The sequence below is a fragment of the Oncorhynchus mykiss genome, chromosome 13 (assembly GCF_057628025.1).
Source record: "Oncorhynchus mykiss isolate SJ-2025 chromosome 13, ASM5762802v1, whole genome shotgun sequence".
NCBI lineage: Eukaryota > Metazoa > Chordata > Actinopteri > Salmoniformes > Salmonidae > Oncorhynchus > Oncorhynchus mykiss.
The window spans coordinates 8,104,722-8,131,417 of NC_143034.1; the positions used below are offsets into that span (position 1 = coordinate 8,104,722).

At 48.8% G+C, this 26,696-nt stretch overlaps 2 protein-coding genes across 8 annotated transcripts in view; one reads left to right on the forward strand and one right to left on the reverse strand.

Annotated features, from left to right (window-relative positions):
- On the reverse strand, nucleotides 1–21,648 carry rexo5 (RNA exonuclease 5). 5 transcript variants are annotated; one of them, XM_090194784.1, is made up of 18 exons: nucleotides 21,531–21,648; nucleotides 20,710–21,054; nucleotides 20,201–20,327; nucleotides 19,908–20,025; nucleotides 19,671–19,778; nucleotides 19,195–19,283; nucleotides 18,802–18,917; nucleotides 18,341–18,479; nucleotides 17,834–17,928; nucleotides 16,853–16,955; nucleotides 16,040–16,137; nucleotides 14,151–14,259; nucleotides 13,846–13,959; nucleotides 11,100–11,237; nucleotides 4,214–4,309; nucleotides 3,185–3,773; nucleotides 2,501–2,792; nucleotides 1–718 (listed from the first exon to the last, which is right to left on the reverse strand). In XM_090194784.1, the coding sequence occupies exons 2-18, from the start codon at nucleotides 20,946–20,948 to the stop codon at nucleotides 628–630; spliced, it is 2,661 nt and encodes an 886-aa protein (XP_090050910.1). In that variant the 5' UTR covers nucleotides 20,949–21,054; nucleotides 21,531–21,648; the 3' UTR covers nucleotides 1–627. The 5 variants fall into 5 exon arrangements, with proteins under 5 accessions (XP_090050910.1, XP_090050909.1, XP_090050908.1 ...); XM_090194783.1 differs by having other exon boundaries at nucleotides 14,151–14,268; nucleotides 21,531–21,629; XM_090194782.1 differs by lacking the exon at nucleotides 21,531–21,648 and having other exon boundaries at nucleotides 20,710–21,243.
- eri2 (ERI1 exoribonuclease family member 2) overlaps nucleotides 21,625–26,696 on the forward strand; it is a 9,016-nt gene continuing 3,944 nt past the window's right edge. Inside the window, exons 1-7 of one of the 3 annotated variants that reach the window (XM_036942174.2) lie at nucleotides 21,625–21,884; nucleotides 22,089–22,153; nucleotides 22,250–22,330; nucleotides 23,545–23,672; nucleotides 23,860–24,013; nucleotides 25,916–26,016; nucleotides 26,118–26,199. In XM_036942174.2, the coding sequence (XP_036798069.2) occupies nucleotides 21,862–21,884; nucleotides 22,089–22,153; nucleotides 22,250–22,330; nucleotides 23,545–23,672; nucleotides 23,860–24,013; nucleotides 25,916–26,016; nucleotides 26,118–26,199 (634 nt within the window). In that variant the 5' untranslated portion in view covers nucleotides 21,625–21,861. Of the gene's footprint in view, nucleotides 21,885–22,088; nucleotides 22,154–22,249; nucleotides 22,331–23,544; nucleotides 23,673–23,859; nucleotides 24,014–25,915; nucleotides 26,017–26,117; nucleotides 26,200–26,696 lie in introns of those variants that run through there. The other 2 variants (XR_016485579.1, XM_090194790.1) reach the window with 2 other exon arrangements.

Here is a 26,696-nt window from a genome sequence, read left to right on the forward strand (position 1 = left end):
TTATCAACAATCACCTGTTTATTAGGTGGACATGATAAAGACGACACAAGGCATCATGTGATTCGGATCAGAAGCAGCAATACAGGTCAAACAGTGAGTTTACGTCCAAAATGGCACCCTAATAATCCCTGTAGAGAGTTTTGCCAGGACCCATGGCGTGCCCATAGTGCACACTACATAGGGAATAGCCTGCCCATAGTGCACACTACATAGGGAATAGGGTGTCATATCAGACACATCCTGTGTTGTACCTTCATTGCCTGTGTCCAAAACCCTGTCCAGCCTGTACTGAACGAAACATATCAAGCACTCGTAGGTAGACTCACTTCTTTATTTAAAACATGACTTAATACTTAATACGTAGCCTAGAGCTGTCTTTGTTAGTCAAGTTGCAGCACTGCTGGGCTACAGCACACCAAGATGGTAAAACACAGTATCGCAGGCGAAGTGTTGCCAACATCTGTTAACTTTCTCAAAATGTCCCGTTTGGAAGATTCACAAAATCAGGAGGGAGTAAGCAAGAAATCCAGAATCCTCCAACCAGGATTTCTGGGAATCTTGGGAAGGAACTGGATTTCTGGGAATCTTGGGAAGGTACTGGATTTCTGGGAATCTTGGGAAGGTACCCTATGCAGGTAGCATCAGGTCGTGGGCGTGGTCACTGAGTGCTGCTGACCCCTGTTTGACCTCCAGGAAACACAGACCATCGCCATGGGAACTGAAAAAAGCAAACCGACAGCGTATTAGAATCCACCCCTCTCTATATATAGGAAACAACAGCCCCCCCGAGTTCCCTCTCTCTATAGGAAACAACAGCTCCCCCTGAGTTCCCTCTCTCTATAGGAAACAACAGCTCCCCCTGAGTTCCCTCTCTCTATAGGAAACAACAGCTCCCCCTGAGTTCCCTCTCTCTATAGGAAACAACAGCTCCCCCCGAGTTCCCTCTCTCTATAGGAAACAACAGCTCCCCCCGAGTTCCCTCTCTCTATAGAAAACAACAGCCCCCGAGTTCCCTCTCTCTATAGAAAACAACAGCCCCCGAGTTCACTCTCTCTATAGAAAACAACAGCCCCCGAGTTCACTCTCTCTATAGAAAACAACAGCCCCCGAGTTCCCTCTCTCTATAGAAAACAACAGCCCCCGAGTTCCCTCTCTCTATAGAAAACAACAGCCCCCGAGTTCCCTCTCTCTATAGAAAACAACAGCCCCCGAGTTCCCTCTCTCTATAGAAAACAACAGCCCCCGAGTTCCCTCTCTCTATAGAAAACAACAGCCCCCGAGTTCCCTCTCTCTATAGAAAACAACAGCCCCCGAGTTCCCTCTCTCTATAGAAAACAACAGCCCCCGAGTTCCCTCTCTCTATAGAAAACAACAGCTCCCCTGAGTTCCCTCTCTATAGAAAACAACAACCCCCGAGTTCACTCTCTCTATAGAAAACAACAACCCATCCTGTGAAAACCCCTTTCCTCACCAGGGGTTGTATTCACTAGGAACCCATTGGAAACGAAGGGACAAAACAGGGAGGGGCTACCATAACTAAACATCGTCCAAAACAGCGAGGGGCTACCATAACTAAACATTGTCCAAAACAGGGAGGGGCCACCATAACTAAACATCGTCCAAAACAGGGAGGGGCTACCATAACTAAACATTGTCCAAAACAGGGAGGGGCCACCATAACTAAACATTGTCCAAAACAGGGAGGGGCTACCATAACTAAACATCGTCCAAAACAGGGAGTGGCTACCATAACTAAACATCGTCCAAAACAGGGAGGGGCTACCATAACTAAACATCGTCCAAAACAGGGAGGGGCTACCATAACTAAACATCGTCCAAAACAGGGAGGGGCTACCATAACTACACATCGTCCAAAACAGGGAGGGGCTACCATAACTACACATCGTCCAAAACAGGGAGGGGCTACCATAACTAAACATCGTCCAAAACAGGGAGGGGCTACCATAACTAAACATCGTCCAAAACAGGGAGGGGCCACCATAACTAAACATCGTCCAAAACAGGGAGGGGCCACCATAACTAAACATCGTCCAAAACAGGGAGGGGCCACCATAACTAAACATCGTCCAAAACAGGGAGGGGCTACCATAACTAAACATCGTCCAATAGGAGACACTAGTTGTTTTTTGCTAAATGTTTTGCTATGCGGTGCCACGAATGGATACACCTCTGGTGTCCTAACATGACTTGGGCCCGATCTCAAATCACAACCCCTAAGCACAGATCTGAGAAGAGTTGACAGGTTTAAGAAACCTGGTAATAGAGCTCCACATTGACCTCCTGATAGGCTAGGTGATATCAACATATTGCTCATACCAATTAAATCCTTTCAGATCTCCACAAGTGCATAAGGTGATTGGTTTGGGATTGGGCCAGTGTCTGTTCTCACCTGTTGTGACCACATACCAATTAAATCCTTTCAGATCTCCACAAGTGCATAAGGTGATTGATTTGGGATTGGGCCAGTGTCTGTTCTCACCTGTTGTGACCAGGCAGCAGTACGATGCTGAGGGTGTTGTCAGGTAAAGATCTGAACAGCTTCCCCACGCGCCGGTCCAACTTCCTCATCACGCACGCCACTTCCTGTTCCTCTCTTCCGGTTTCCTGCGACGACTCGTCCAGTGTCTCTCTGTCGGACCCAGTCGTCGTCGTCATAGTAACCCAGGAGCACAGGTGGGGCGGAGTCAGGGCTCTGCGAGTGCTCACCTTCCTGTCCCAGAGTTCCACAGGTGAGCTGAGGACCGCGTCCACAGTGTCAGGACTATCATACTCTGGAAAAATGTGCACGTTTTTAATATGATGATTCGCAAACCAATTGCATTTTAAAAATCGTACTTTATATTTCGAACAACAAATTCAACGGCTAAAATTAGACTCAGGTCATTGATGATGGGCGGCAGGTAGCCTAGCCGTTAGAGTATTGGGCCGGTGACTTAAGGTTGCTAGTTCGAATCCCTGAGCCAACAAGGGTAAGTTGCTCCAGATAAGAGCGTCTGCTAACTGACTAAAATGTTTTTTTTTTAAATAAAAAAAATAATAAAAAAATAAAAATAGTAATAATTGTAAAAAATAAATAATAAAATAATAATAAAATAGTAATAATAATAATAATAAATAAAATAATAATAATAAAGATGTTGGTACATGTGAAGCTTTGACTCACTTAAGAAAGCATGTCTCCTACGTTTCTGTTTTCCAGAGTGCTTTGCAGGTAGAATTACGCCCTGAACCGTTCCGTACTGTCCGAAGGCCTCGCGGAGGTCCTCTTCACAGAGTCCGGCAGTCTTAGCATGGAGCCTCGCTCCAACATTGGCTTCGGCTGCTATCTCTGCTAGCATAGTTTTCACTTGGAGCAGAGTGCCATTGACTTCAACTGAGAGCTCTGCTAGCTTAGCAAATTTAGCTTTAGAATGTAGCCCAGGTCCATTCGCTTCAGCTAGCTTAGCTTTAGCATTTAGAAAAGTTCCATTGACTTTCTCTAAGAGCCCCGAATGGTTCGCTTTAGCATGTAGCCTAGCTCTATTGACCTTAGCTGGGAGTGCTGCTATGTTAGCATTTAGCCCAGTCTCATTGACTTCAGCTGCTGCATTAGCATTTAGCCCAGTCCCATTGACTTTGGCTGCAAACTGTGCTGTTTTAGCATTAGCCTTTAGCCCTGCGGCGTAGATGACGTTAGCATTTAGCGGGTCATCCTGCAGGGAACTCAGAAAGACGTCCAGATCCAACATGGACTCCTTTACAGGTCTCTGGACCTGACCGGTAGAAGAGAGAACACATTTAGATTTACATTCAGAAAGAGCATGAGCAACAAGACAGAAGGGGAGAATTACTGGAAGCAAAGGTCAGAGGGAGAAATAAGAACGAGTATATGAAAAAAGGACAGGGCGAGGGAGAAAGAGAGTGGGGAGACGGACAGTGTGAAAGAGACACAGGCAGGGCAGAAAGCGATTGAGAGAGACAGAAAACGATTGAGAGAGAGAAAGTGATTGAGAGAGAGAGAAAGTGATTGAGAGAGAGAGAGAGAAAGTGATTGAGAGAGACAAAGAGATTGAGAGAGACAGAAAGAGATTGAGAGAGACAGAGATTGAGAGACAGAAAGTGAAAAAGAGAGGCAGAAAAAACCCAGACAGGTACATGAAGATGTTAGGAGAGAGAAACGTAGATAAACAGAAAACGAGGGACAGATCCAGACCTTGACGATGTGTCCGCTGTGTAGCAGTGTTCCGTTGAGCATCTCGACAGCCAGCACAGCTCCCTCCAGCAGCTCAAACTCTACCTCTGCATGCACCTGCCGAGTCATCACAGGGTCAAAGGTCAAACTCACATTTATGAAGCGCATATACTCATAGGAAAGTAATCTTGATCGCTAGTCACCGACTCTGGTTCTCATCAAGACTTTGATTAGTCGAATCATCAGGTGTTCGTGCTGGTCCGATGAAGTGGATGCTAAGCTACTGTTTCACGAGCACAGACTGGAATATGTTCTGGGATTCATCCGATAACATTGGGGAGTTTAGCGTCATCAATAAGTGCATCGAAGACGACGTTGTCGTCGTCTCCAGTGACCGTAAGTACAGCTGCCACTTTCAAGGAGAGGGACATTAATCCGGAGGCTTATAAGAAATTCCGCTACGACATCCGACGAGCCATCAAACAGGCAAAGCGTCAATACAGGACTAAGATCGAATCCTACGACATCGGCTCTGATGCTCGAGGGATGTGACAGGGCTTGTAAACTATCACAGTATACAAAGCCAAACCCAGCCACGAGCTGCCCAGCGACGCAAGTTTACCGAGGCAAGCAACGCTGAACCATGCATGAGAGCACCAGCTGTTCCGGACTGTGTGATCATGCTCTCTGTAGCCGATGTGAGCACGACCAAGGCCGCAGGGCCAGACGGAATACCAGGACGCATACGCTGACCATCTGGCAGGTGTCTTCACTGACATTTTCAACCTAACCCGGTCTGTAATACCAACTTGTTTCAAGCAGACCCCGTGCCCAAAAACGCCCAGGTAACCTGCCTAAATGACTATCGCCCCGTAGCACTCACATATATAGCCATGAAATGGTTTGAAAGGCTGGTCATTTCTCACATCAACACCATCATCATCCCAGACACCCTGGACCCACTCCAATTCACATTACCCAACAGATACACAGACGACTCAATCTCTATTGTCATCCACACTGCCTTCACCCATCTGGACAAAAGGATTACCTACCGGTATGTGAGAATGCTGTCCATTGACTACAGCTCAGCATTCAACACCACAGTCACCTCCAAGCTCATCACTGAGCTCAGGACCCTGGGACTAAACACCTTCTTCTGCAACTGGATCTGGACTTACTGACGGGCCGGCTCCAGGCGTTAAGGGTAGGCAACAACAACATCCGCCACGCTGACCAACAACACGGGCCGGCTCTAGGAGTTAAGGGTAGGCAACAACAACATCCGCCACGCTGACCAACAACACGGGCCGGCTCCAGGCGTTAAGGGTAGGCAACAACACATCCGCCACGCTGACCAACAACACGGGCCGCTCGGGTATGTGCTTAGTTCCATCATGTATTCATTGTTCACCCTACGACCGTGTGGCCGCGCACGACTCCAACACCATCATCAAATTTACCTGATGACACGACGGTGGTAGGACTGATCACAGACGACGATGAAGCAGCCTATAGGGAGGAGATCAGAGGCCTGGCCGTGTGGTGCCAGGACAACAACCTCTCCCTCAACGTCAGAAAGACAAAGGAGTTGGTCGTGGACTACAGGAAACAGAGGGGTGAGCCACGCCTCCAACCACATCAATGGGGCTGTAGTGGAGCAGGTCGAGAGCCTCCAACCACATAAATGGGGCTGTAGTGGAGCAGGTCGAGAGCCTCCAACCACATCAATGGGGCTGTAGTGGAGCAGGTCGAGAGCCTCCAACCACATCAATGGGGCTGTAGTGGAGCAGGTCGAGAGCCTCCAACCACATCCATGGGGCTGTAGTGGAGCAGGTCGAGAGCCTCCAACCACATCAATGGGGCTGTAGTGGAGCAGGTCGAGAGCCTCCAACCACATCAATGGGGCTGTAGTGGAGCAGGTCGAGAGCCTCCAACCACATCAATGGGGCTGTAGTGGAGCAGGTCGAGAGCCTCCAACCACATCAATGGGGCTGTAGTGGAGCAGGTCGAGAGCCTCCAACCACATCAATGGGGCTGTAGTGGAGCAGGTCGAGAGCCTCCAACCACATAAATGGGGCTGTAGTGGAGCAGGTCGAGAGCCTCCAACCACATCAATGGGGCTGTAGTGGAGCAGGTCGAGAGCCTCCAACCACATCAATGGGGCTGTAGTGGAGCAGGTCGAGAGCCTCCAACCACATCCATGGGGCTGTAGTGGAGCAGGTCGAGAGCCTCCAACCACATCAATGGGGCTGTAGTGGAGCAGGTCGAGAGCCTCCAACCACATCAATGGGGCTGTAGTGGAGCAGGTCGAGAGCCTCCAACCACATCAACGGGGCTGTAGTGGAGCAGGTCGAGAGCCTCCAACCACATCCATGGGGCTGTAGTGGAGCAGGTCGAGAACTTCCAAGTTCCTCAGTATCCACACTACTAAGGAATGAACATGGTCCACACACACCCCACACAGTTGTGACGAGAGCACGACGGCGCCTCTTCCCCTCAGGAGGCTGAGGAGATTTGGCATCAGATCTCCTCAGTTCTACAGCTACACCATTGAGAGCATCTATGGAGCCTCTGGGGAAAAATAAACTTGGTTTGAGCTTGTCAAATGAGTTTTATACTCTGAAAATTAGAACCTAACGCCACACTCACACACCCCAGTACACATTACATACGCCCAGACACACACTACACCCCAGTACACATTACATACGCCCAGACACACACTCACACCCCCCAGTACACACTACATACGCCCAGACACACACTACACCCCAGTACACACTACATACGCCCAGACACACACTACACCCCAGTACACACTACATACGCCCAGACACACACTCACACCCCCCAGTACACATTACATACGCCCAGACACACACTACACCCCAGTACACATTACATACGCCCAGACACACACTCACACCCCCCAGTACACATTACATACGCCCAGACACACACTACACCCCAGTACACATTACATACGCCCAGACACACACTCACACCCCCCAGTACACATTACATACGCCCAGACACACACTCACACCCCCCAGTACACATTACATACGCCCAGACACACACTACCCCCCAGTACACATTACATACGCCCAGACACACACTACCCCCCAGTACACACTACATACGCCCAGACACACACTCACACCCCAGTACACACTACATACGCCCAGACACACACTACACCCCAGTACACACTACATACGCCCAGACACACACTACACCCCAGTACACACTACATACTCCCAGACACACACTACACCCCAGTACACACTACATATGCCCAGACACACACTCACACCCCCCAGTACACACTACATTCGCCCAGACACACACTCACACCCCCCAGTACACACTACATACGCCCAGACACACACTCACACCCCCCAGTACACACTACATACGCCCAGACACACACTCACACCCCCCAGTACACACTACATACGCCCAGACACACACTACACCCCAGTACACACTACACACGCCCAGACACACACTACACCCCAGTACACACTACACACGCCCAGACACACACTACACCCCAGTACACACTACATACGCCCAGACACACACTACACCCCAGTACACACTACACCCCAGTACACACTACACACGCCCAGACACACACTACATATGTGCGCATGCTGATGTGGTATATGGCCAATATACCACAGCTATGGGCTGTTCTTAGATACAACCCTTAGCGGAGGTATATTGGCCAAATACCACAAATCCCAGAGGTGCCTTATTGCTATTATAAACTGGTTACTAACTTAATTAGAAGTGTAAAAATATTAGCTTTCAGCCAATCAACATTGTGTCACTTTCTATCTATTTACCATGTTTATCTTTAACTCTGCTTTGTTGGAAAAGGACCCATAAGTCAGCATTTCACTATTAATCTACACCTGTTGTTTACAAAGCATGTGACAAATAACATGATTTGGATGGAACAAAAGCCTGTACCCATTGGAGACCCCTGGGCCAGAACTCATAAAGCATCTCTGAGACGGAGAGCTGATCTAGGATCATCTTTGCCTTTTTAAGTTGTAATGAGTGGACAAGGGGGACCTGATCCTAGATCAGCTCTACTGTGGTAACGAATGGACAAGGGGGACCTGATCCTAGATCAGCTCTACTGTGGTAACGAATGGACAAGGGGGACCTGATCCTAGATCAGCTCTACTGTGGTAACGAATGAACAAGGGAGACCTGATCCTAGATCAGCTCTACTGTGGTAACGAATGGACAAGGGGGACCTGATCCTAGATCAGCTCTACTGTGGTAACGAATGGACAAGGGGGATCTGATCCTAGATCAGCTCTACTGTGGCAACGAATGGACAAGGGGGACCTGATCCTAGATCAGCTCTACTGTGATAACGAATGAACAAGGGGGACCTGATCCTAGATCAGCTCTACTGTGGTAACGAATGGACAAGGGGGACCTGATCCTAGATCAGCTCTACTGTGGTAACGAATGAACAAGGGGGACCTGATCCTAGATCAGCTCTACTGTGGTAACGAATGGACAAGGGGGACCTGATCCTAGATCAGCTCTACTGTGGTAATGAATGGACGAGGGGGACCTGATCCTAGATCAGCACCACTGTGGTAACGAATGAACAAGGGGGACCTGATCCTAGATCAGCTCTACTGTGGTAACGAATGGACAAGGGGGACCTGATCCTAGATCAGCTCTACTGTGGTAACGAATGGACAAGGGGGACCTGATCCTAGATCAGCTCTACTGTGGTAACGAATGGACAAGGGGGACCTGATCCTAGATCAGCTCTACTGTGGTAACGAATGGACAAGGGGGACCTGATCCTAGATCAGCTCTACTGTGGTAACGAATGGACAAGGGGGACCTGATCCTAGATCAGCTCTACTGTGGTAACGAATGGACAAGGGGGACCTGATCCTAGATCAGCTCTACTGTGGTAACGAATGGACAAGGGGGACCTGATCCTAGATCAGCTCTACTGTGGTAACGAATGGACAAGGGGGACCTGATCCTAGATCAGCTCTACTGTGGTAACGAATGGACAAGGGGGACCTGATCCTAGATCAGCTCTACTGTGGTAACGAATGGACAAGGGGGACCTGATCCTAGATCAGCTCTACTGTGGTAACGAATGGACAAGGGGGACCTGATCCTAGATCAGCTCTACTGTGGTAACGAATGGACAAGGGGGACCTGATCCTAGATCAGCTCTACTGTGGTAACGAATGGACAAGGGGGACCTGATCCTAGATCAGCTCTACTGTGGTAACGAATGGACAAGGGGGACCTGATCCTAGATCAGCTCTACTGTGGTAACGAATGGACAAGGGGGACCTGATCCTAGATCAGCTCTACTGTGGTAACGAATGGACAAGGGGGACCTGATCCTAGATCAGCTCTACTGTGGTAACGAATGGACAAGGGGGACCTGATCCTAGATCAGCTCTACTGTGGTAACGAATGGACAAGGGGGACCTGATCCTAGATCAGCTCTACTGTGGTAACGAATGGACAAGGGGGACCTGATCCTAGATCAGCTCTACTGTGGTAACGAATGGACAAGGGGGACCTGATCCTAGATCAGCTCTACTGTGGTAACGAATGGACAAGGGGGACCTGATCCTAGATCAGCTCTACTGTGGTAACGAATGGACAAGGGGGACCTGATCCTAGATCAGCTCTACTGTGGTAACGAATGGACAAGGGGGACCTGATCCTAGATCAGCTCTACTGTGGTAACGAATGGACAAGGGGGACCTGATCCTAGATCAGCTCTACTGTGGTAACGAATGGACAAGGGGGACCTGATCCTAGATCAGCTCTACTGTGGTAACGAATGGACAAGGGGGACCTGATCCTAGATCAGCTCTACTGTGGTAACGAATGGACAAGGGGGACCTGATCCTAGATCAGCTCTACTGTGGTAACGAATGGACAAGGGGGACCTGATCCTAGATCAGCTCTACTGTGGTAACGAATGAACAAGGGGCACCTGATCCTAGATCAGCTCTACTGTGGTAACGAATGGACAAGGGGGACCTGATCCTAGATCAGCTCTACTGTGGTAACGAATGGACAAGGGGGACCTGATCCTAGATCAGCTCTACTGTGGTAACGAATGAACAAGGGGCACCTGATCCTAGATCAGCTCTACTGTGGTAACGAATGGACAAGGGGGACCTGATCCTAGATCAGCTCTACTGTGGTAACGAATGGACAAGGGGGACCTGATCCTAGATCAGCTCTGCTGTGGTAATGAATGGACAAGGGGGACCTGATCCTAGATCAGCACTACTGTGGTAACGAATGAACAAGGGGGACCTGATCCTAGATCAGCTCTACTGTGGTAACGAATGGACAAGGGGGACCTGATCCTAGATCAGCTCTACTGTGGTAACGAATGGACAAGGGGGACCTGATCCTAGATCAGCTCTACTGTGGTAACGAATGAACAAGGGGGACCTGATCCTAGATCAGCACCACTGTGGTAACGAATGGACAAGGGGGACCTGATCCTAGATCAGCACCACTGTGGTAACGAATGGACAAGGGGGACCTGATCCTAGATCAGCTCTACTGTGGTAACGAATGGACAAGGGGGACCTGATCCTAGATCAGCTCTACTGTGGTAACGAATGGACAAGGGGGACCTGATCCTAGATCAGCTCTACTGTGGTAACGAATGAACAAGGGGGACCTGATCCTAGATCAGCTCTACTGTGGTAACGAATGGACAAGGGGGACCTGATCCTAGATCAGCTCTACTGTGGTAACGAATGGACAAGGGGGACCTGATCCTAGATCAGCTCTACTGTGGTAACGAATGGACAAGGGGGACCTGATCCTAGATCAGCTTGATGGCTTCTGATTTCTGGTCACGTACCCTCTGAGTAGTGTTCAACAGCCTGACAGCTCGTACGGTTCCACAGCTGCTGAACAGCCTCCTCACAGCCCTCTCTGTGTAGTCGCTAGGCAACGGCCCTGCAAACACCACACACATCTCTCTCAGACGCTGAGACATCTGGAACACACGACACGACACGCACATACAAAGTTAATTTAGCCAGATATGACATCAACATGTATACAGTTAGCGCCCCCTATTGGAGTATAAAGTCATTACATCCAACAGGACTAGTTCAGTATACAGTTAGCGCCCCCTATTGGAGTATAAAGTCATTACATCCAACAGGACTAGTTCAGTATACAGTTAGCGCCCCCTATTGGATTATAAAGTCATTACATCCAACAGGACTAGTTCAGTATACAGTTAGCGCCCCCTATTGGAGTATAAAGTCATTACCTCCAACAGGACTAGTTCAGTATACAGTTAGCGCCCCCTATTGGAGTATAAAGTCATTACATCCAACAGGACTAGTTCAGTATACAGTTAGCGCCCCCTATTGGAATATAAAGTCATTACATCCAACAGGACTAGTTCAGTATACAGTTAGCGCCCCCTATTGGAGTATAAAGTCATTACATCCAACAGGACTAGTTCAGTATACAGTTAGCGCCCCCTATTGGAACATAAAGTCAATACATCCAACAGGACTAGTTCAGTATACAGTTAGCGCCCCCTATTGGAATATAAAGTCATTACATCCAACAGGACTAGTTCAGTATACAGTTAGCGCCCCCTATTGGAATATAAAGTCATTACATCCAACAGGACTAGTTCAGTATACAGTTAGCGCCCCCTATTGGAGTATAAAGTCATTACATCCAACAGTTCAGTATACAGTTAGCGCCCCCTATTGGAGTATAAAGTCATTACATCCAACAGGACTAGTTCAGTATACAGTTAGCGCCCCCTATTGGAATATAAAGTCATTACATCCAACAGTTCAGTATACAGTTAGCGCCCCCTATTGGAATATAAAGTCATTACATCCAACAGTTCAGTATACAGTTAGCGCCCCCTATTGGAGTATAAAGTCATTACATCCAACAGGACTAGTTCAGTATACAGTTAGCGCCCCCTATTGGAATATAAAGTCATTACATCCAACAGGACTAGTTCAGTATACAGTTAGCGCCCCCTATTGGAGCATAAAGTCATTACATCAAACAGGACTAGTTCAGTATACAGTTAGCGCCCCCTATTGGAATATAAAGTCATTACATCCAACAGGACTAGTTCAGTATACAGTTAGCGCCCCCTATTGGAGTATAAAGTCATTACATCAAACAGGACTAGTTCAGTATACAGTTAGCGCCCCCTATTGGAATATAAAGTCATTACATCCAACAGTTCAGTATACAGTTAGCGCCCCCTATTGGAGTATAAAGTCATTACATCCAACAGGACTAGTTCAGTATACAGTTAGCGCCCCCTATTGGAGTATAAAGTCATTACATCCAACAGGACTAGTTCAGTATACAGTTAGCGCCCCCTATTGGAATATAGTCATTACATCTAACAGGACTAGTTCAGTATACAGTTAGCGCAGATTCATACTGTGTGGTAGTGATAGATATGACAGAGAGAGGTAGACAGATTCATACCGTGTGGTAGTGATAGATATGACAGACAGAGGTAGACAGATTCATACAGTGTGGTAGTGATAGATATGACAGACAGAGAGGTAGACAGATTCATACCGTGTGGTAGTGATAGATATGGTAGACAGATTCATACCGTGTGATAGATATGACAGACAGAGAGGTAGACAGATTCATACCGTGTGATAGATATGACAGACAGAGGTAGACAGATTCATACCGTGTGGTAGTGATAGATATGACAGACAGAGAGGTAGACAGATTCATACCGTGTGGTAGTGATAGATATGACAGAGAGAGGTAGACAGATTCATACCGTGTGATAGATATGACAGACAGAGAGGTAGACAGATTCATACCGTGTGGTAGTGATAGATATGACAGACAGAGAGGTAGACAGATTCATACCGTGTGGTAGTGATAGATATGACAGAGAGAGGTAGACAGATTCATACCGTGTGATAGATATGACAGACAGAGAGGTAGACAGATTCATACCGTGTGATAGATATGACAGACAGAGAGGTAGACAGATTCATACCGTGTGATAGATATGACAGACAGAGGTAGACAGATTCATACCGTGTGGTAGTGATAGATATGACAGAGAGAGGTAGACAGATTCATACCGTGTGGTAGTGATAGATATGACAGACAGAGAGGTAGACAGATTCATACCGTGTGGTAGTGATAGATATGACAGAGAGAGGTAGACAGATTCATACCGTGTGATAGATATGACAGACAGAGAGGTAGACAGATTCATACCGTGTGATAGATATGACAGACAGAGGTAGACAGATTCATACCGTGTGGTAGTGATAGATATGACAGACAGAGAGGTAGACAGATTCATACCGTGTGATAGATATGACAGACAGAGGTAGACAGATTCATACCGTGTGGTAGTGATAGATATGACAGACAGAGAGGTCGACAGATTCATACCATGTGATAGATATGACAGACAGAGAGGTAGACAGATTCATACCGTGTGGTAGTGATAGATATGACAGACAGAGAGGTCGACAGATTCATACCATGTGATAGATATGACAGACAGAGAGGTAGACAGATTCATACCGTGTGATAGATATGACAGACAGAGGTAGACAGATTCATACCGTGTGGTAGTGCTGGTCAGTAGAGATCATAGCCTTCAGATGGTCAGAGAAGGAAGACAACTGGACAACGCTGAACGAGTGAGAGTCTAGTCCTCTTTTAAAGGAAGACAAGACCTGGAGGAGAGAATGAGGGATAGTTAGGGTGGAGGGTTTAGGAGGTAGGGTGAAGGGTTGGAGGTTAGGCGGGTTAGGCTACTTTTTCAAACTGGTCCCCAGTGGGAATTGAACCCACAACCCTGGTGTTGCAAGTGCCATGCTCTACCAACTGAGCTCCATGGGAGCCCCTGACCCATCACGCGTCTCACCTCTCTGTCTGAGCTGTGCCACTGCTGATTGGCCAGATCCAGGGTGTTGTCAGCACGCTTCCCTATAAACACGGCTGATTGGCCAGAACTCTTCAGGGCCTCGGCGAACCTGAGAGAGCTACAGCAGTGTTGTTACTACAAGAGAGAAATGAGAGCCACACTCAAACCTGAGAGAGCTACAGCAGTGTTGTTACTACAAGAGAGAAATGAGAGACACACTCAAACCTGAGAGAGCTACAGCAGTGTTGTTACTACAAGAGAGAAATTAGCTCTTATGCTCAGATAATTTAATAACCATTTACACAGAGGAGCTTCTTCATCACCCTTTTACAGGTGTTCTCCTCCCCTAGCCAGCACCTCTCCTAAACAGGTGTTCTCCTCCCCTAGCCAGCACCTCTCCTAAACAGGTGTTCTACTCCCCTAGCCAGCACCTCTCCTAAACAGGTGTTCTCCTCCCCTAGCCAGCACCTCTCCTAAACAGGTGTTCTCCTCCCCTAGCCAGCACCTCTCCTAAACAGGTGTTCTCCTCCCCTAGCCAGCACCTCTCCTAAACAGGTGTTCTACTCCCCTAGCCAGCACCTCTCCTATACAGGTGTTCTCCTCCCCTAGCCAGCACCTCTCCTAAACAGGTGTTCTCCTCCCCTAGCCAGCACCTCTCCTAAACAGGTGTTCTCTTCCCCTAGCCAGCACCTCTCCTAAACAGGTGTTCTCCTCCCCTAGCCAGCACCTCTCCTAAACAGGTGTTCTCCTCCCCTAGCCAGCACCTCTCCTAAATAGGTGTTCTCCTCCCCTAGCCAGCACCTCTCCTAAATAGGTGTTCTCCTCCCCTAGCCAGCACCTCTCCTAAATAGGTGTTCTCCTCCCCTAGCCAGCACCTCTCCTAAACAGGTGTTCTACTCCCCTAGCCAGCACCTCTCCTAAATAGGTGTTCTCCTCCCCTAGCCAGCACCTCTCCTAAACAGGTGTTCTCCTCCCCTAGCCAGCACCTCTCCTAAACAGGTCTTCTACTCTGCTAGCCAGCACCTCTCCTAAACAGGTCTTCTACTCTGCTAGCCAGCACCTCTCCTAAACAGGTGTTCTCCTCCCCTAGCCAGCACCTCTCCTAAACAGGTGTTCTATTCCCCTAGCCAGCACCTCTCCTAAACAGGTGTTCTCCTCCCCTAGCCAGCACCTCTCCTAAACAGGTGTTCTCCTCCCCTAGCCAGCACCTCTCCTAAACAGGTGTTCTATTCCCCTAGCCAGCACCTCTCCTAAACAGGTGTTCTCCTCCCCTAGCCAGCACCTCTCCTATACAGGTGTTCTCCTCCCCTAGCCAGCACCTCTCCTAAACAGGTGTTCTCCTCCCCTAGCCAGCACCTCTCCTAAACAGGTGTTCTCCTCCCCTAGCCAGCACCTCTCCTAAACAGGTGTTCTACTCCGCTAGCCAGCACCTCTCCTAAACAGGTGTTCTCCTCCCCTAGCCAGCACCTCTCCTAAACAGGTGTTCTCCTCCCCTAGCCAGCACCTCTCATAAACAGGTGTTCTACTCCGCTAGCCAGCACCTCTCCTAAACAGGTGTTCTCCTCCCCTAGCCAGCACCTCTCCTAAACAGGTGTTCTCCTCCCCTAGCCAGCACCTCTCCTAAACAGGTGTTCTCCTCCCCTAGCCAGCACCTCTCCTAAACAGGTGTTCTCCTCCCCTAGCCAGCACCTCTCCTAAACAGGTGTTCTCCTCCACTAGCCAGCACCTCTCCTAAACAGGTGTTCTCCTCCCCTAGCCAGTACCTCTCCTAAACAGGTGTTCTCCTCCCCTAGCCAGCACCTCTCCTAAACAGGTGTGTTTATTTCGCCTCCAGGCTAATACAAGAGGAACCACATATGGAAAAGAGGGGAAGGGTTTGTTGGTCCCACCTGTTGTTGTTGTTGTGTGTAGATGTTGCTCTGTTGACAGGAGGCTGGTACATGGTAGGACTCCCACCCCACAGCTCTTCACAATACAGCTCCACTACCTGATACAGAACACAGACTGGTTACTCAGCCTGGGAGTCAGTGTGTGTGTGTCGTGGTCCAGTGTGTGTGTGTCGTGGTCCAGTGTGTGTGTGTGTGTGTGTGTGTGTGTGTGTCGTGGTCCAGTGTGTGTGTGTCGTACCTGTCGTGGTCCAGTGTGTGTGTGTGTCGTGGTCCAGTGTGTGTGTGTGTGTGTCGTGGTCCAGTGTGTGTGTGTGTGTGTGTCGTGGTCCAGTGTGTGTGTGTGTGTGTGTGTCGTGGTCCAGTGTGTGTGTGTGTGTGTGTGTCTCGTGGTCTAGTGTGTGTGTGTGTGTGTGTCGTGGTCCAGTGTGTGTGTGTCGTACCTGTCGTGGTCCAGTGTGTGTGTGTGTGTGTGTGTGTGTCGTGGTCCAGTGTGTGTGTGTGTGTGTGTGTGTGTGTCGTGGTCCAGTGTGTGTGTGTGTGTGTGTGTCGTGGTCTAGTGTGTGTGTGTGTCGTGGTCCAGTGTGTGTGTGTGTGTGTGTCGTGGTCCAGTGTGTGTGTGTGTGTGTGTGTGTGTCGTGGTCTAGTGTGTGTGTGTGTGTGTGTGTGTGTGTGTGTGTGTGTGTGTGTGTGTGTGTGTGTGTGTGTGTGTGTGTCGTGGTCCAGTGTGTGTGTGTGTGTGTGTCGTGGTCCAGTGTGTGTGTGTGGTGGTCCAGTGTGTGTGTGTGTGTGTGTGTGTGTGTGTGTGTTGTGTACCTGTCGAGGTCCAGTGTGTATGAAGTACTGGGCCAGTTCCAGGGCAGCCTGGGCGTCCTCTGTGGGGTCATGACCCTTCCTCTCCTCCGTCTGGATCTGCTTCCTGTGGGTCACAAACATAAGAGTTGGGTGAAGTTGCCCCTAGACACTGATCTTGGGTCAGTTTAACATTGTCCCCAACTAATAGTTAAGGTTAGGATTAGGGGAGGGGGAAGCTGATCCTAGATCTGTACCTATAGGGGGAAATTCACCCCAGAGCAGAAACACACACAAACATGCTGCAGTTCCAACCGATTATGGAGCGTAGTGGCATGGCGTCAGTGTGTGTGTGGTGTCAGTGTGTGTGTGTCGTCAGTGTGTGTGTGTGTCGTCAGTGTGTGTGTGTGTCGTCAGTGTGTGTGTGTGTCGTCAGTGTGTGTGTGTCGTCAGTGTGTGTGTGTCGTCAGTGTGTGTGTGTGTCGTCAGTGTGTGTGTGTGTCGTCAGTGTGTGTGTGTGTCGTCAGTGTGTGTGTGTCGTCAGTGTGTGTGTGTCGTCAGTGTGTGTGTGTCGTCAGTGTGTGTGTGTGTCGTCAGTGTGTGTGTGTGTCGTCAGTGTGTGTGTGTCGTCAGTGTGTGTGTGTGTCGTCAGTGTGTGTGTGTCGTCAGTGTGTGTGTGTCGTCAGTGTGTGTGTGTGTGTGTCGTCAGTGTGTGTGTGTGTCGTCAGTGTGTGTGTGTCGTCAGTGTGTGTGTGTGTGTGTGTGTCGTCAGTGTGTGTGTGTCGTCAGTGTGTGTGTGTGTCGTCAGTGTGTGTGTGTCGTCAGTGTGTGTGTGTGTCGTCAGTGTGTGTGTGTGTCGTCAGTGTGTGTGTGTGTCGTCAGTGTGTGTGTGTGTCGTCAGTGTGTGTGTGTGTCGTCAGTGTGTGTGTGTGTCGTCAGTGTGTGTGTGTGTCGTCAGTGTGTGTGTGTGTGTGTCGTCAGTGTGTGTGTGTGTCGTGAACTCACTTGAGCACGGTCTCAGCCAGCACCTTGAGTTTAAACCTCCGTCCAAACTCTCTCCTGTACAGCAGGGAGGTGTCAATCACATGGGGGTGGATCAGCTGGGAGGAGACAACACAACAGGTCAGGGGTCAGCTGAGACGAGACAACAGGTCACAGATCAGGGGCTTAGAGGTCAGGGGTCAGCTGAGACGAGACAACAGGTCACAGTTATGGGGTTTTGAGGTCTGGGGTCAGGGGTCAGCTGAGACGAGACAACAGGTCAAAGATCAGGGGTTTTGAGGTCAGGGGTCAGCTGAGACAACAGGTCAGATGACCTATGTGTTCCAGATAGAAATGAATATATCTGACATGATTCCTATTCTACCTGACAGTCATATCTGTTCTACAACATACATTTCTATCTGAACGTTCTGTAATGTTATATTCTCCTGAACAGGCCTCGGGCATTGCTGCTAGCTGCCATTGCAACCACTATCGTCATGGCTACATTGGTAAACCACGGCGACTCACGTTCAGGGCCACGAGGTCGTTCTCAAGGGAGTGGCCAACCAGGACCGCGTCCCGGGGCAACACTTTCTTGAGCATTGATTGGACTTCTCTCAGGGTGGTGGTGATTGGCTGCAGCATTGCACGGGTGATACCAGAGAACCTATCAGGGGAGAGGTTACGTACAGATATTGAGAAGCAAACATGCATCTACACACACACACACGTAAACACACACACGCACGTAAACACACACACGTAAACACACACACACACGTAAACACACACACACACGTAAACACACACACGTAAACACACACACACACGTAAACACACACACACACGTAAACACACACACACACGTAAACACACACACACACGTAAACACACACACACACGTAAACACACACACACACGTAAACACACACACACACGTAAACACACACACACACACACACGTAAACACACACACTCACTCTGCTTACTGTGTAAGGTAGTGTAGGATGCGGTTGGGAGGTTTGACCAGCTCGTCCAGAACACAGCTCCCTCTGCTGTCTACTAGAGAGATGCGTGTCAGCTCGTTGCCACATTCTGTCAGACACTACACACACACACACGCGCACACACACACACACACACATTAGATACCAAGCAATAACTAGAAAACAAAATGGAGGTTTCATCTACTGTTAATAAAATCTATGAATGATATGACATGAATATGGGATGTCACAAATGGCACCCTATTCCCAATGTAGTGCACTACTTTAGACCAGAGCCCTATGGCCAATGGCACCCTATTCCCTGAAGTTGAGTCCGTGGCCTTTGAACCAGAGCCCTATGACTGACTACTGTCAGTCACACAGTCGTGTCCTCACCATCTCACAGTCCAGCCCATAGAGAGGACTACTGTCAGTCACACAGTCGTCACTGTCTGTACACACAAAGCCCTCACTGCCAGGCATACCTGGAAAACACACCACAGAGAGACATGAGAGAGAGAGAGACCTGTGTGAGTGCCCAGTGTGTGTGAGTGTCCAGTGTGTGTGAGTGTCCAGTGTGTGTGTGAGTGTCCAGTGTGTGTGTGTGAGTGTCGTGTGTGTGTGTCGTGTGTGTGTGTGTGTGTGTCCAGTGTGTGTGTGAGTCCAGTGTGTGTGTGAGTGTCCAGTGTGTGTGTGAGTGTCCAGTGTGTGTGTGAGTGTCCAGTGTGTGTCTGTGTGTCCAGTGTGTGTGTGTGTGTCCAGTGTGTGAGTGTCCAGTGTGTGTGTGTCCAGTGTGTGTCGTGTGTGTGTGTGTGTGTGTGTGTGTCCAGTGTGTGTGTGTCCAGTGTGTGAGTGTCCAGTGTGTGTCTCACCGCGGACAGGGAAGTGTTTCTTGATCATCTCCTCCTGGGTGAGGAGGTATCCAGTCAGCCCTCTGGTCTCCAGACCAAACTTCCTGATCACTGGGTGCCACTGCAGACCTACACACACACACACACACACACACACACTCCGGAAATCAACATCCTAACAAATAGACCCAGAGGAAATTCCTCCTTGCGCCGAGAGTGGCAGATTTTTAAGTCTCAGGCAGGGCTACCCATACATACCTCCCTCTGGCTGAGCACTCTTCTGGTCTCCTAGCGCATCGGCAGGACTGTTGTTGACAACTTCACTGCTAAATATCTCAGAAATCATGTTGCCAGGCGATGGAGTATAACTGTGTCTCTGAGGTCAGAGGGGAGGGGGGGGGGGGGGGTCACGGTGGAATCTTATGCAATATGACTGACATAGTCCGTGTCACCCTGTTCCCTATAGAGTGCACTACTTTCTGACCCATACGGTTCTGGTCAAAGGTAGTGCACTATATAGGGAATAGGATGCCATTTGGTCTTTGACTTACAGAGGTGTACTTGGTGCGGAGGTGTTTAAAGTGTAGGTAGTGTCTGTAGAAGTGAGCCTGGCTCAGTCCTTCTAGAAGGATCACGCTCACCCCTGACACATTCTTCTGGTGGTGGAGGCGACACCAACTGAAACAGGCACAAGACAATAACACTGATGTTGTCACTTATCCATCCACATACATATCCATCATGTTGTTGTTGTGGCAGAATGTCTGCTTCAGTTCCTGTCGTGGTGTGACGTCCATCTCTATGGAGTAGAGTTATTGCCTTGAGAGTCTAGACTCTGATCTAAAAAATAAGTTGAGGTGTTTGTTGTTATTGTTGTTGTAGCTAGCTAGCTACAACAATAACAACAAACACCTCAAAACAACAATAACAACAAACACCTCAAAACGTATTAGCTAGCTACAACAACAATAACAACAAACACCTCAAAACTTATTAGCTAGCTACAATAACAACAACAATAACAACAAACACCTCAACTTATTTTAGCTAGCTAACATACCTGGGTTGTTTCAGCCCCCCGGTGTTCCCCAGAGCAGCAAACTGAAGCAGTTCCGTCAGATCTTTCAACGTGACCGGTTCCCGGAGACGGTCAAACGGCAGAGAGAGCCGCGGGGTTCGGGAACCGGAACGGTGCTCAGACTCTGGAACTCTGTTACCATCTGTCTCTTTCACTGTTTTACTGCTCTCTGGTGTTGGGGAAGGTTCCCTCTTTCTCTTGAGACAGACTTGTGGCTCCATGTGCTTACGGGGAGTCCCAGGTTGGATGAAGGAAGGTTGTAGCTCTGAGAACAAGTTCTCATGAAAGTCAGCAGCTGTGTTGGTTGGCTCGTTGTTGTGACTCAAACTGGACATGGATCCGAGTGAAGAAAGTAAATTATTGTTGAGTCAATTATATCAGGCTAGCTTGGTCTACTTTTGGAAAATATCAAGTTATTTCAGAACAGGACAGTTAGTTTAGCTGGCTACTTTATTAATCCTGCTCTTATGGAACAAACACTATCAGCCAACGGAGTTTTCAGAAGATACATCGAGCGATCATATCCTAGCAACAGGCCCAACCGTGACAAAATACCATGACATTTGCTTTCATAATGTATTTTATAAGTCTTCTTTATGTCGTTGACTTGTCTGTTTTTTTACTGGGGATCAAACTCTACACTACTGCATCTCGACTCGGTCGATGAGAAGTGATCGTGACTTGTTTTATTTACAAAACCACAACAATCATATCCATGCGCAAACAATAAGTAAATACAGTATAGCATGTCCGAAATCTACCAACAAGTTACAGTGTGACTAAGTGCAAATAAAGATCAATACCTCGTAGTGGGTCAATCTGTTTTGTGAAGATTTCCTGCTTCGCCTCACACGTTTCAAGGTTTCCATGCTGCTGATCGATCATCGCTTCCTGCTCGATTGGTTTTCCCTTTCAGCCCAAACCAGTCGAGCGCAGCACAGTATCACCGATGAGACGAGAATTCAAAAAAAGGATCACCGCGAATCCAACACCGCTTTGTTATTAATGAAGTTGTATGCGATATTTTTAACCTGGTACTTTTAATTTTGAAGCCGTACTTCGGTTGTCACATTGTTCATATTTTAATGTACAATATTCTTAACGAAGTTGAGTCCGTGGCCTAAAGAAAACGACATGTCTACAAAGAAACTGGCGAAGTAAGTAACGTTGACTAGCTTTCTAGCTAAACTATATCTAGACAGCCATACTAGCCGAGAAACAATGTAATTCAAATGCCGATTTGCCATGATTCTCATAAATGTTTTTTTAGCGCTTCCATGAACATAAATGTACAACGAGTAATATTCACAGTAGCAGGGGATGACAAAACTGATAGGATGATGTCTTCCATAAAACAACAGACAATTGGGGTTCTTGAGGAAACGCAGTCAGTCATCAACTGGACAGAAGAAACCACTAACATCTAGTAAGAGTCTTTTCAAACGCCCTCCATGTTTGGTTTTCTGCTTGAATCGATGACATCTCGTTCAACTTCCATCACTTTTGACTTTCTACTTTCCAGATCAAATATTCCCATATCTGATTGTCATCGACTTTGAATCCACATGCTGGAGAGAGAGGAACAGCTACGGGCAGGAGATTAGTAAGTATACAGTACTTTGACAGTATTTGTGGTAGAATCATACCTACATACTGTAACATTGCACTTTGTATTGTCCTCCCCCTTACCTCCCCCCTCTCTCCCCTTTGCCTCCCCTTACCTCCCCCCTCTCTCCCCCTTGCCTCCCCTTACCTCCCCCTTGCCTCCCCTTACCTCCCCCTTGCCTCCCCCCTCTCTCCCCCTTGCCTCTCCTTTCTCCCCCTTGCCTCCCTGCCTCCCCCTCACCGCATTGCCTCCCCCTCGCCGCCTCCTCCCCCTTACCTCCCCCTTGCCTCCCCTCTCTCTCCCCCTTGCCTCCCCTCTCTCCCCCTTGCCTCCCCTCTCTCCCCCTTGCCTCCCCTCTCTCCCCCTTGCCTCCCCCCTCTCTCCCCCTTGCCTCCCCTTACCTCCCCCTCTCTCCCCTTTGCCTCCCCTTACCTCCCCCTCTCTCCCCTTTGCCTCCCCTCTCTCCCCCTTGCCTCCCCTCTCTCCCCCTTGCCTCCCCTCTCTCCCCCTTGCCTCCCCTCTCTCCCCCTTGTCCCCCCTCTCTCCCCCTTGCCTCCCCCCTCTCTCCCCCTTGCCTCCCCTTACCTCCCCCCTCTCTCCCCCTTGCCTCTCCTTTCTCCCCCTTGCCTCCCCCTCCCCTCCCTGCCTCCCCCTCACCGCATTGCCTCCCCCTCGCCTCCTCCTCCCCCTTGCCTCCCCTCTCTCCCCCTTGCCTCCCCTCTCTCCCCCTTACCTCCCCCCTCTCTCCCCCTTGCCTCCCCTTACCTCCCCCCTCTCTCCCCCTTGCCTCCCCTTACCTCCCCCCTCTCTCCCCCTTGCCTCCCCCCTCTCTCCCCCTTGCCTCCCCTTACCTCCCCCCTCTCTCCCCCTTGCCTCTCCTTTCTCCCCCTTGCCTCCCCCTCCCCTCCCTGCCTCCCCCTCACCGCATTGCCTCCCCCTCGCCTCCTCCTCCCCCTTGCCTCCCCTCTCTCCCCCTTGCCTCCCCTCTCTCCCCCTTACCTCCCCCCTCTCTCCCCCTTGCCTCCCCTTACCTCCCCCCTCTCTCCCCCTTGCCTCCCCTTGCCTCCCCTCTCTCCCCCTTGCCTCCCCCCTCTCTCCCCCTTGCCTCCCCTCTCTCCCCCTTGCCTCCCCTCTCTCCCCCTTGCCTCCCCTCTCTCCCCCTTGCCTCCCCTTACCTCCCCCCTCTCTCCCCCTTGCCTCCCCCCATCTAGTTGAGTTTCCTGCTGTTCTCCTGAACACCTCTACAGGCCAGGTGGAGTCAGAGTTCCATACGTACGTTCAGCCGCAGGAGCACCCGGTACTGTCTGACTTCTGCACCGAGCTCACTGGAATCACACAGGTATTCACACACACAGACACACCCTTCTTCCCTGTGGCCTGTTCAACAGGATGGTAACAGTCAGAATATTTTAAGCATTAGCCAACATCCGTGTGTGTGTTAGAAAACCTTTTGTTTCTCTTCTACAGCAACAGGTGGAGGCCGGGGTTCCCCTCCTCACTCGGTTTGTTATTCATTTTGTTTACAGCAACAGGTGGAGGCCGGGGTTCCCCTCCACATCTGTCTGTCTCGGTTCTCCCGATGGCTGCAGACCCTGGAGCACCAGAGGGGTGTGGTCTTCCCCAGGGACCAGAGGGCTCCAGTCGCAGAGCACCGCCCCTGTGCCTTCGTCACCTGGTCAGGTATTGTAGTTTAGGATAGGAAAGGTTACCCGGGTCACCTTCAGATGGGAAGAAATGTTTTGATACGAAAATCAGAAATTCTTATTTCCCTCCATTTCTCTGTCGGCCCAGGACTCATATCTGACTATATACTGCCTTTCTCTGTAGGTCCAGGACTCATATGACTATATACTGCCTTTCTCTGTAGGCCCAGGACTCATATCTGACTATATACTGCCTTTCTCTGTAGGCCCAGGACTCATATCTGACTATATACTGCCTTTCTCTGTAGGCCCAGGACTCATATCTGACTATATACTGCCTTTCTCTGTAGGCCCAGGACTCATATCTGACTATATACTGCCTTTCTCTGTAGGTCCAGGACTCATATGACTATATACTGCCTTTCTCTGTAGGCCCAGGACTCATATCTGACTATATACTGCCTTTCTCTGTAGGTCCAGGACTCATATCTGACTATATACTGCCTTTCTCTGTAGGCCCAGGACTCATATCTGACTATATACTGCCTTTCTCTGTCGGCCCAGGACTCATATGTCTATATACTGCCTTTCTCTGTAGGTCAAGGACTCATATGACTATATACTGCCTTTCTCTGTAGGCCCAGGACTCATATGACTATATACTGCCTTTCTCTGTAGGCCCAGGACTCATGACTATATACTGCCTTTCTCTGTAGGCCCAGGACAAATATCTGACTATATACTGCCTTTCTCTGTCGGCCCAGGACTCATATGTCTATATACTGCCTTTCTCTGTAGGTCCAGGACTCATATGACTATATACTGCCTTTCTCTGTAGGCCCAGGACTCATATCTGACTATATACTGCCTTTCTCTGTAGGCCCAGGACTCATATCTGACTATATACTGCCTTTCTCTGTAGGTCCAGGACTCATATCTGACTATATACTGCCTTTCTCTGTAGGTCCAGGACTCATATCTGACTATATACTGCCTTTCTCTGTAGGTCCAGGACTCATATCTGACTATATACTGCCTTTCTCTGTAGGTCCAGGACTCATATGACTATATACTGCCTTTCTCTGTAGGTCCAGGACTCATATGACTATATACTGCCTTTCTCTGTAGGCCCAGGACTCATATCTGACTATATACTGCCTTTCTCTGTAGGTCCAGGACTCATATGACTATATACTGCCTTTCTCTGTAGGCCCAGGACTCATATCTGACTATATACTGCCTTTCTCTGTAGGTCCAGGACTCATATGACTATATACTGCCTTTCTCTGTAGGTCCAGGACTCATATGACTATATACTGCCTTTCTCTGTAGGCCCAGGACTCATATCTGACTATATACTGCCTTTCTCTGTAGGCCCAGGACTCATATCTGACTATATACTGCCTTTCTCTGTAGGTCCAGGACTCATATGACTATATACTGCCTTTCTCTGTAGGCCCAGGACTCATATGACTATATACTGCCTTTCTCTGTAGGCCCAGGACTCATGACTATATACTGCCTTTCTCTGTAGGCCCAGGACAAATATCTGACCATATACTGCCTTTCTCTGTCGGCCCAGGACTCATATGTCTATATACTGCCTTTCTCTGTAGGTCCAGGACTCATATGACTATATACTGCCTTTCTCTGTAGGCCCAGGACTCATATCTGACTATATACTGCCTTTCTCTGTAGGCCCAGGACTCATATCTGACTATATACTGCCTTTCTCTGTAGGCCCAGGACTCATATCTGACTATATACTGCCTTTCTCTGTAGGTCCAGGACTCATATCTGACTATATACTGTTTTTCCAGTGGATTCTTTGTTAAGGTTTAGAGAAAATAAGACATTTGCACACTTTAGTACAGTCTCAAACATTTAGTGGGGATAACCCTGTTCAACTTGATTGATTATCTGTGTTCTATTGTTTCAGACTGGGACCTGGGGGTGTGTCTGCTGTATGAGTGTAAACGGAAGCAGCTCCACAAACCTGCTGTTCTGAACAGCTGGATAGACCTGAGAGCTACGTACAGAGTAGGTGGTTGTGTGTGTGTGTGTTACTCTTAACCCAGTCTAACTCATGTGTGTGTGTTACTCTTAACCCAGTCTAACTCGTGTGTTTGTGTCTCTCTCAGCTGTTCTACAACAGAAAACCCAAGGGACTGAATGGAGCTTTACAGGATCTAGGGATACAGTTCTCTGGACGGGAGCACTCAGGTACACACAGACCAAAAACATCTCTCTGTTATCATTTATACTTTTATATCCTTATGTACATATTCTTTATCCCCTTACACTGTGTATAAGACAGTAGTTTTGGAATTGTTAGTTAGATTACTTGTTATTACTGCATTGTCGGAACTAGAAGCACAAGCATTTCGCTACACTCGCATTAACATCTGCTAACCATGTGTATGTGACAAATAAAATTTGATTTGATTTATAGTGCTGAAAATTAACAGAAATTTGTGTTGTTTTTAAAACAACTTATTGACTGACGTTGATTCAATTATTTAAATTCCATTTAGGTTTTTTTCTGTGAGCTCAATGTGTGGTTTCTATGGAGATGCGTCAGATCCGGCCTGAACTGCGTGATGTTGTAGTTTCCAACAGGCCAATATTGCACATAGTTTGGCGCATACAATGTGGTAATTAACTACAAGCAGTCCCTACCATCATGGGACTTTTAGTAATAGTTGGATTCTGTGTTACAG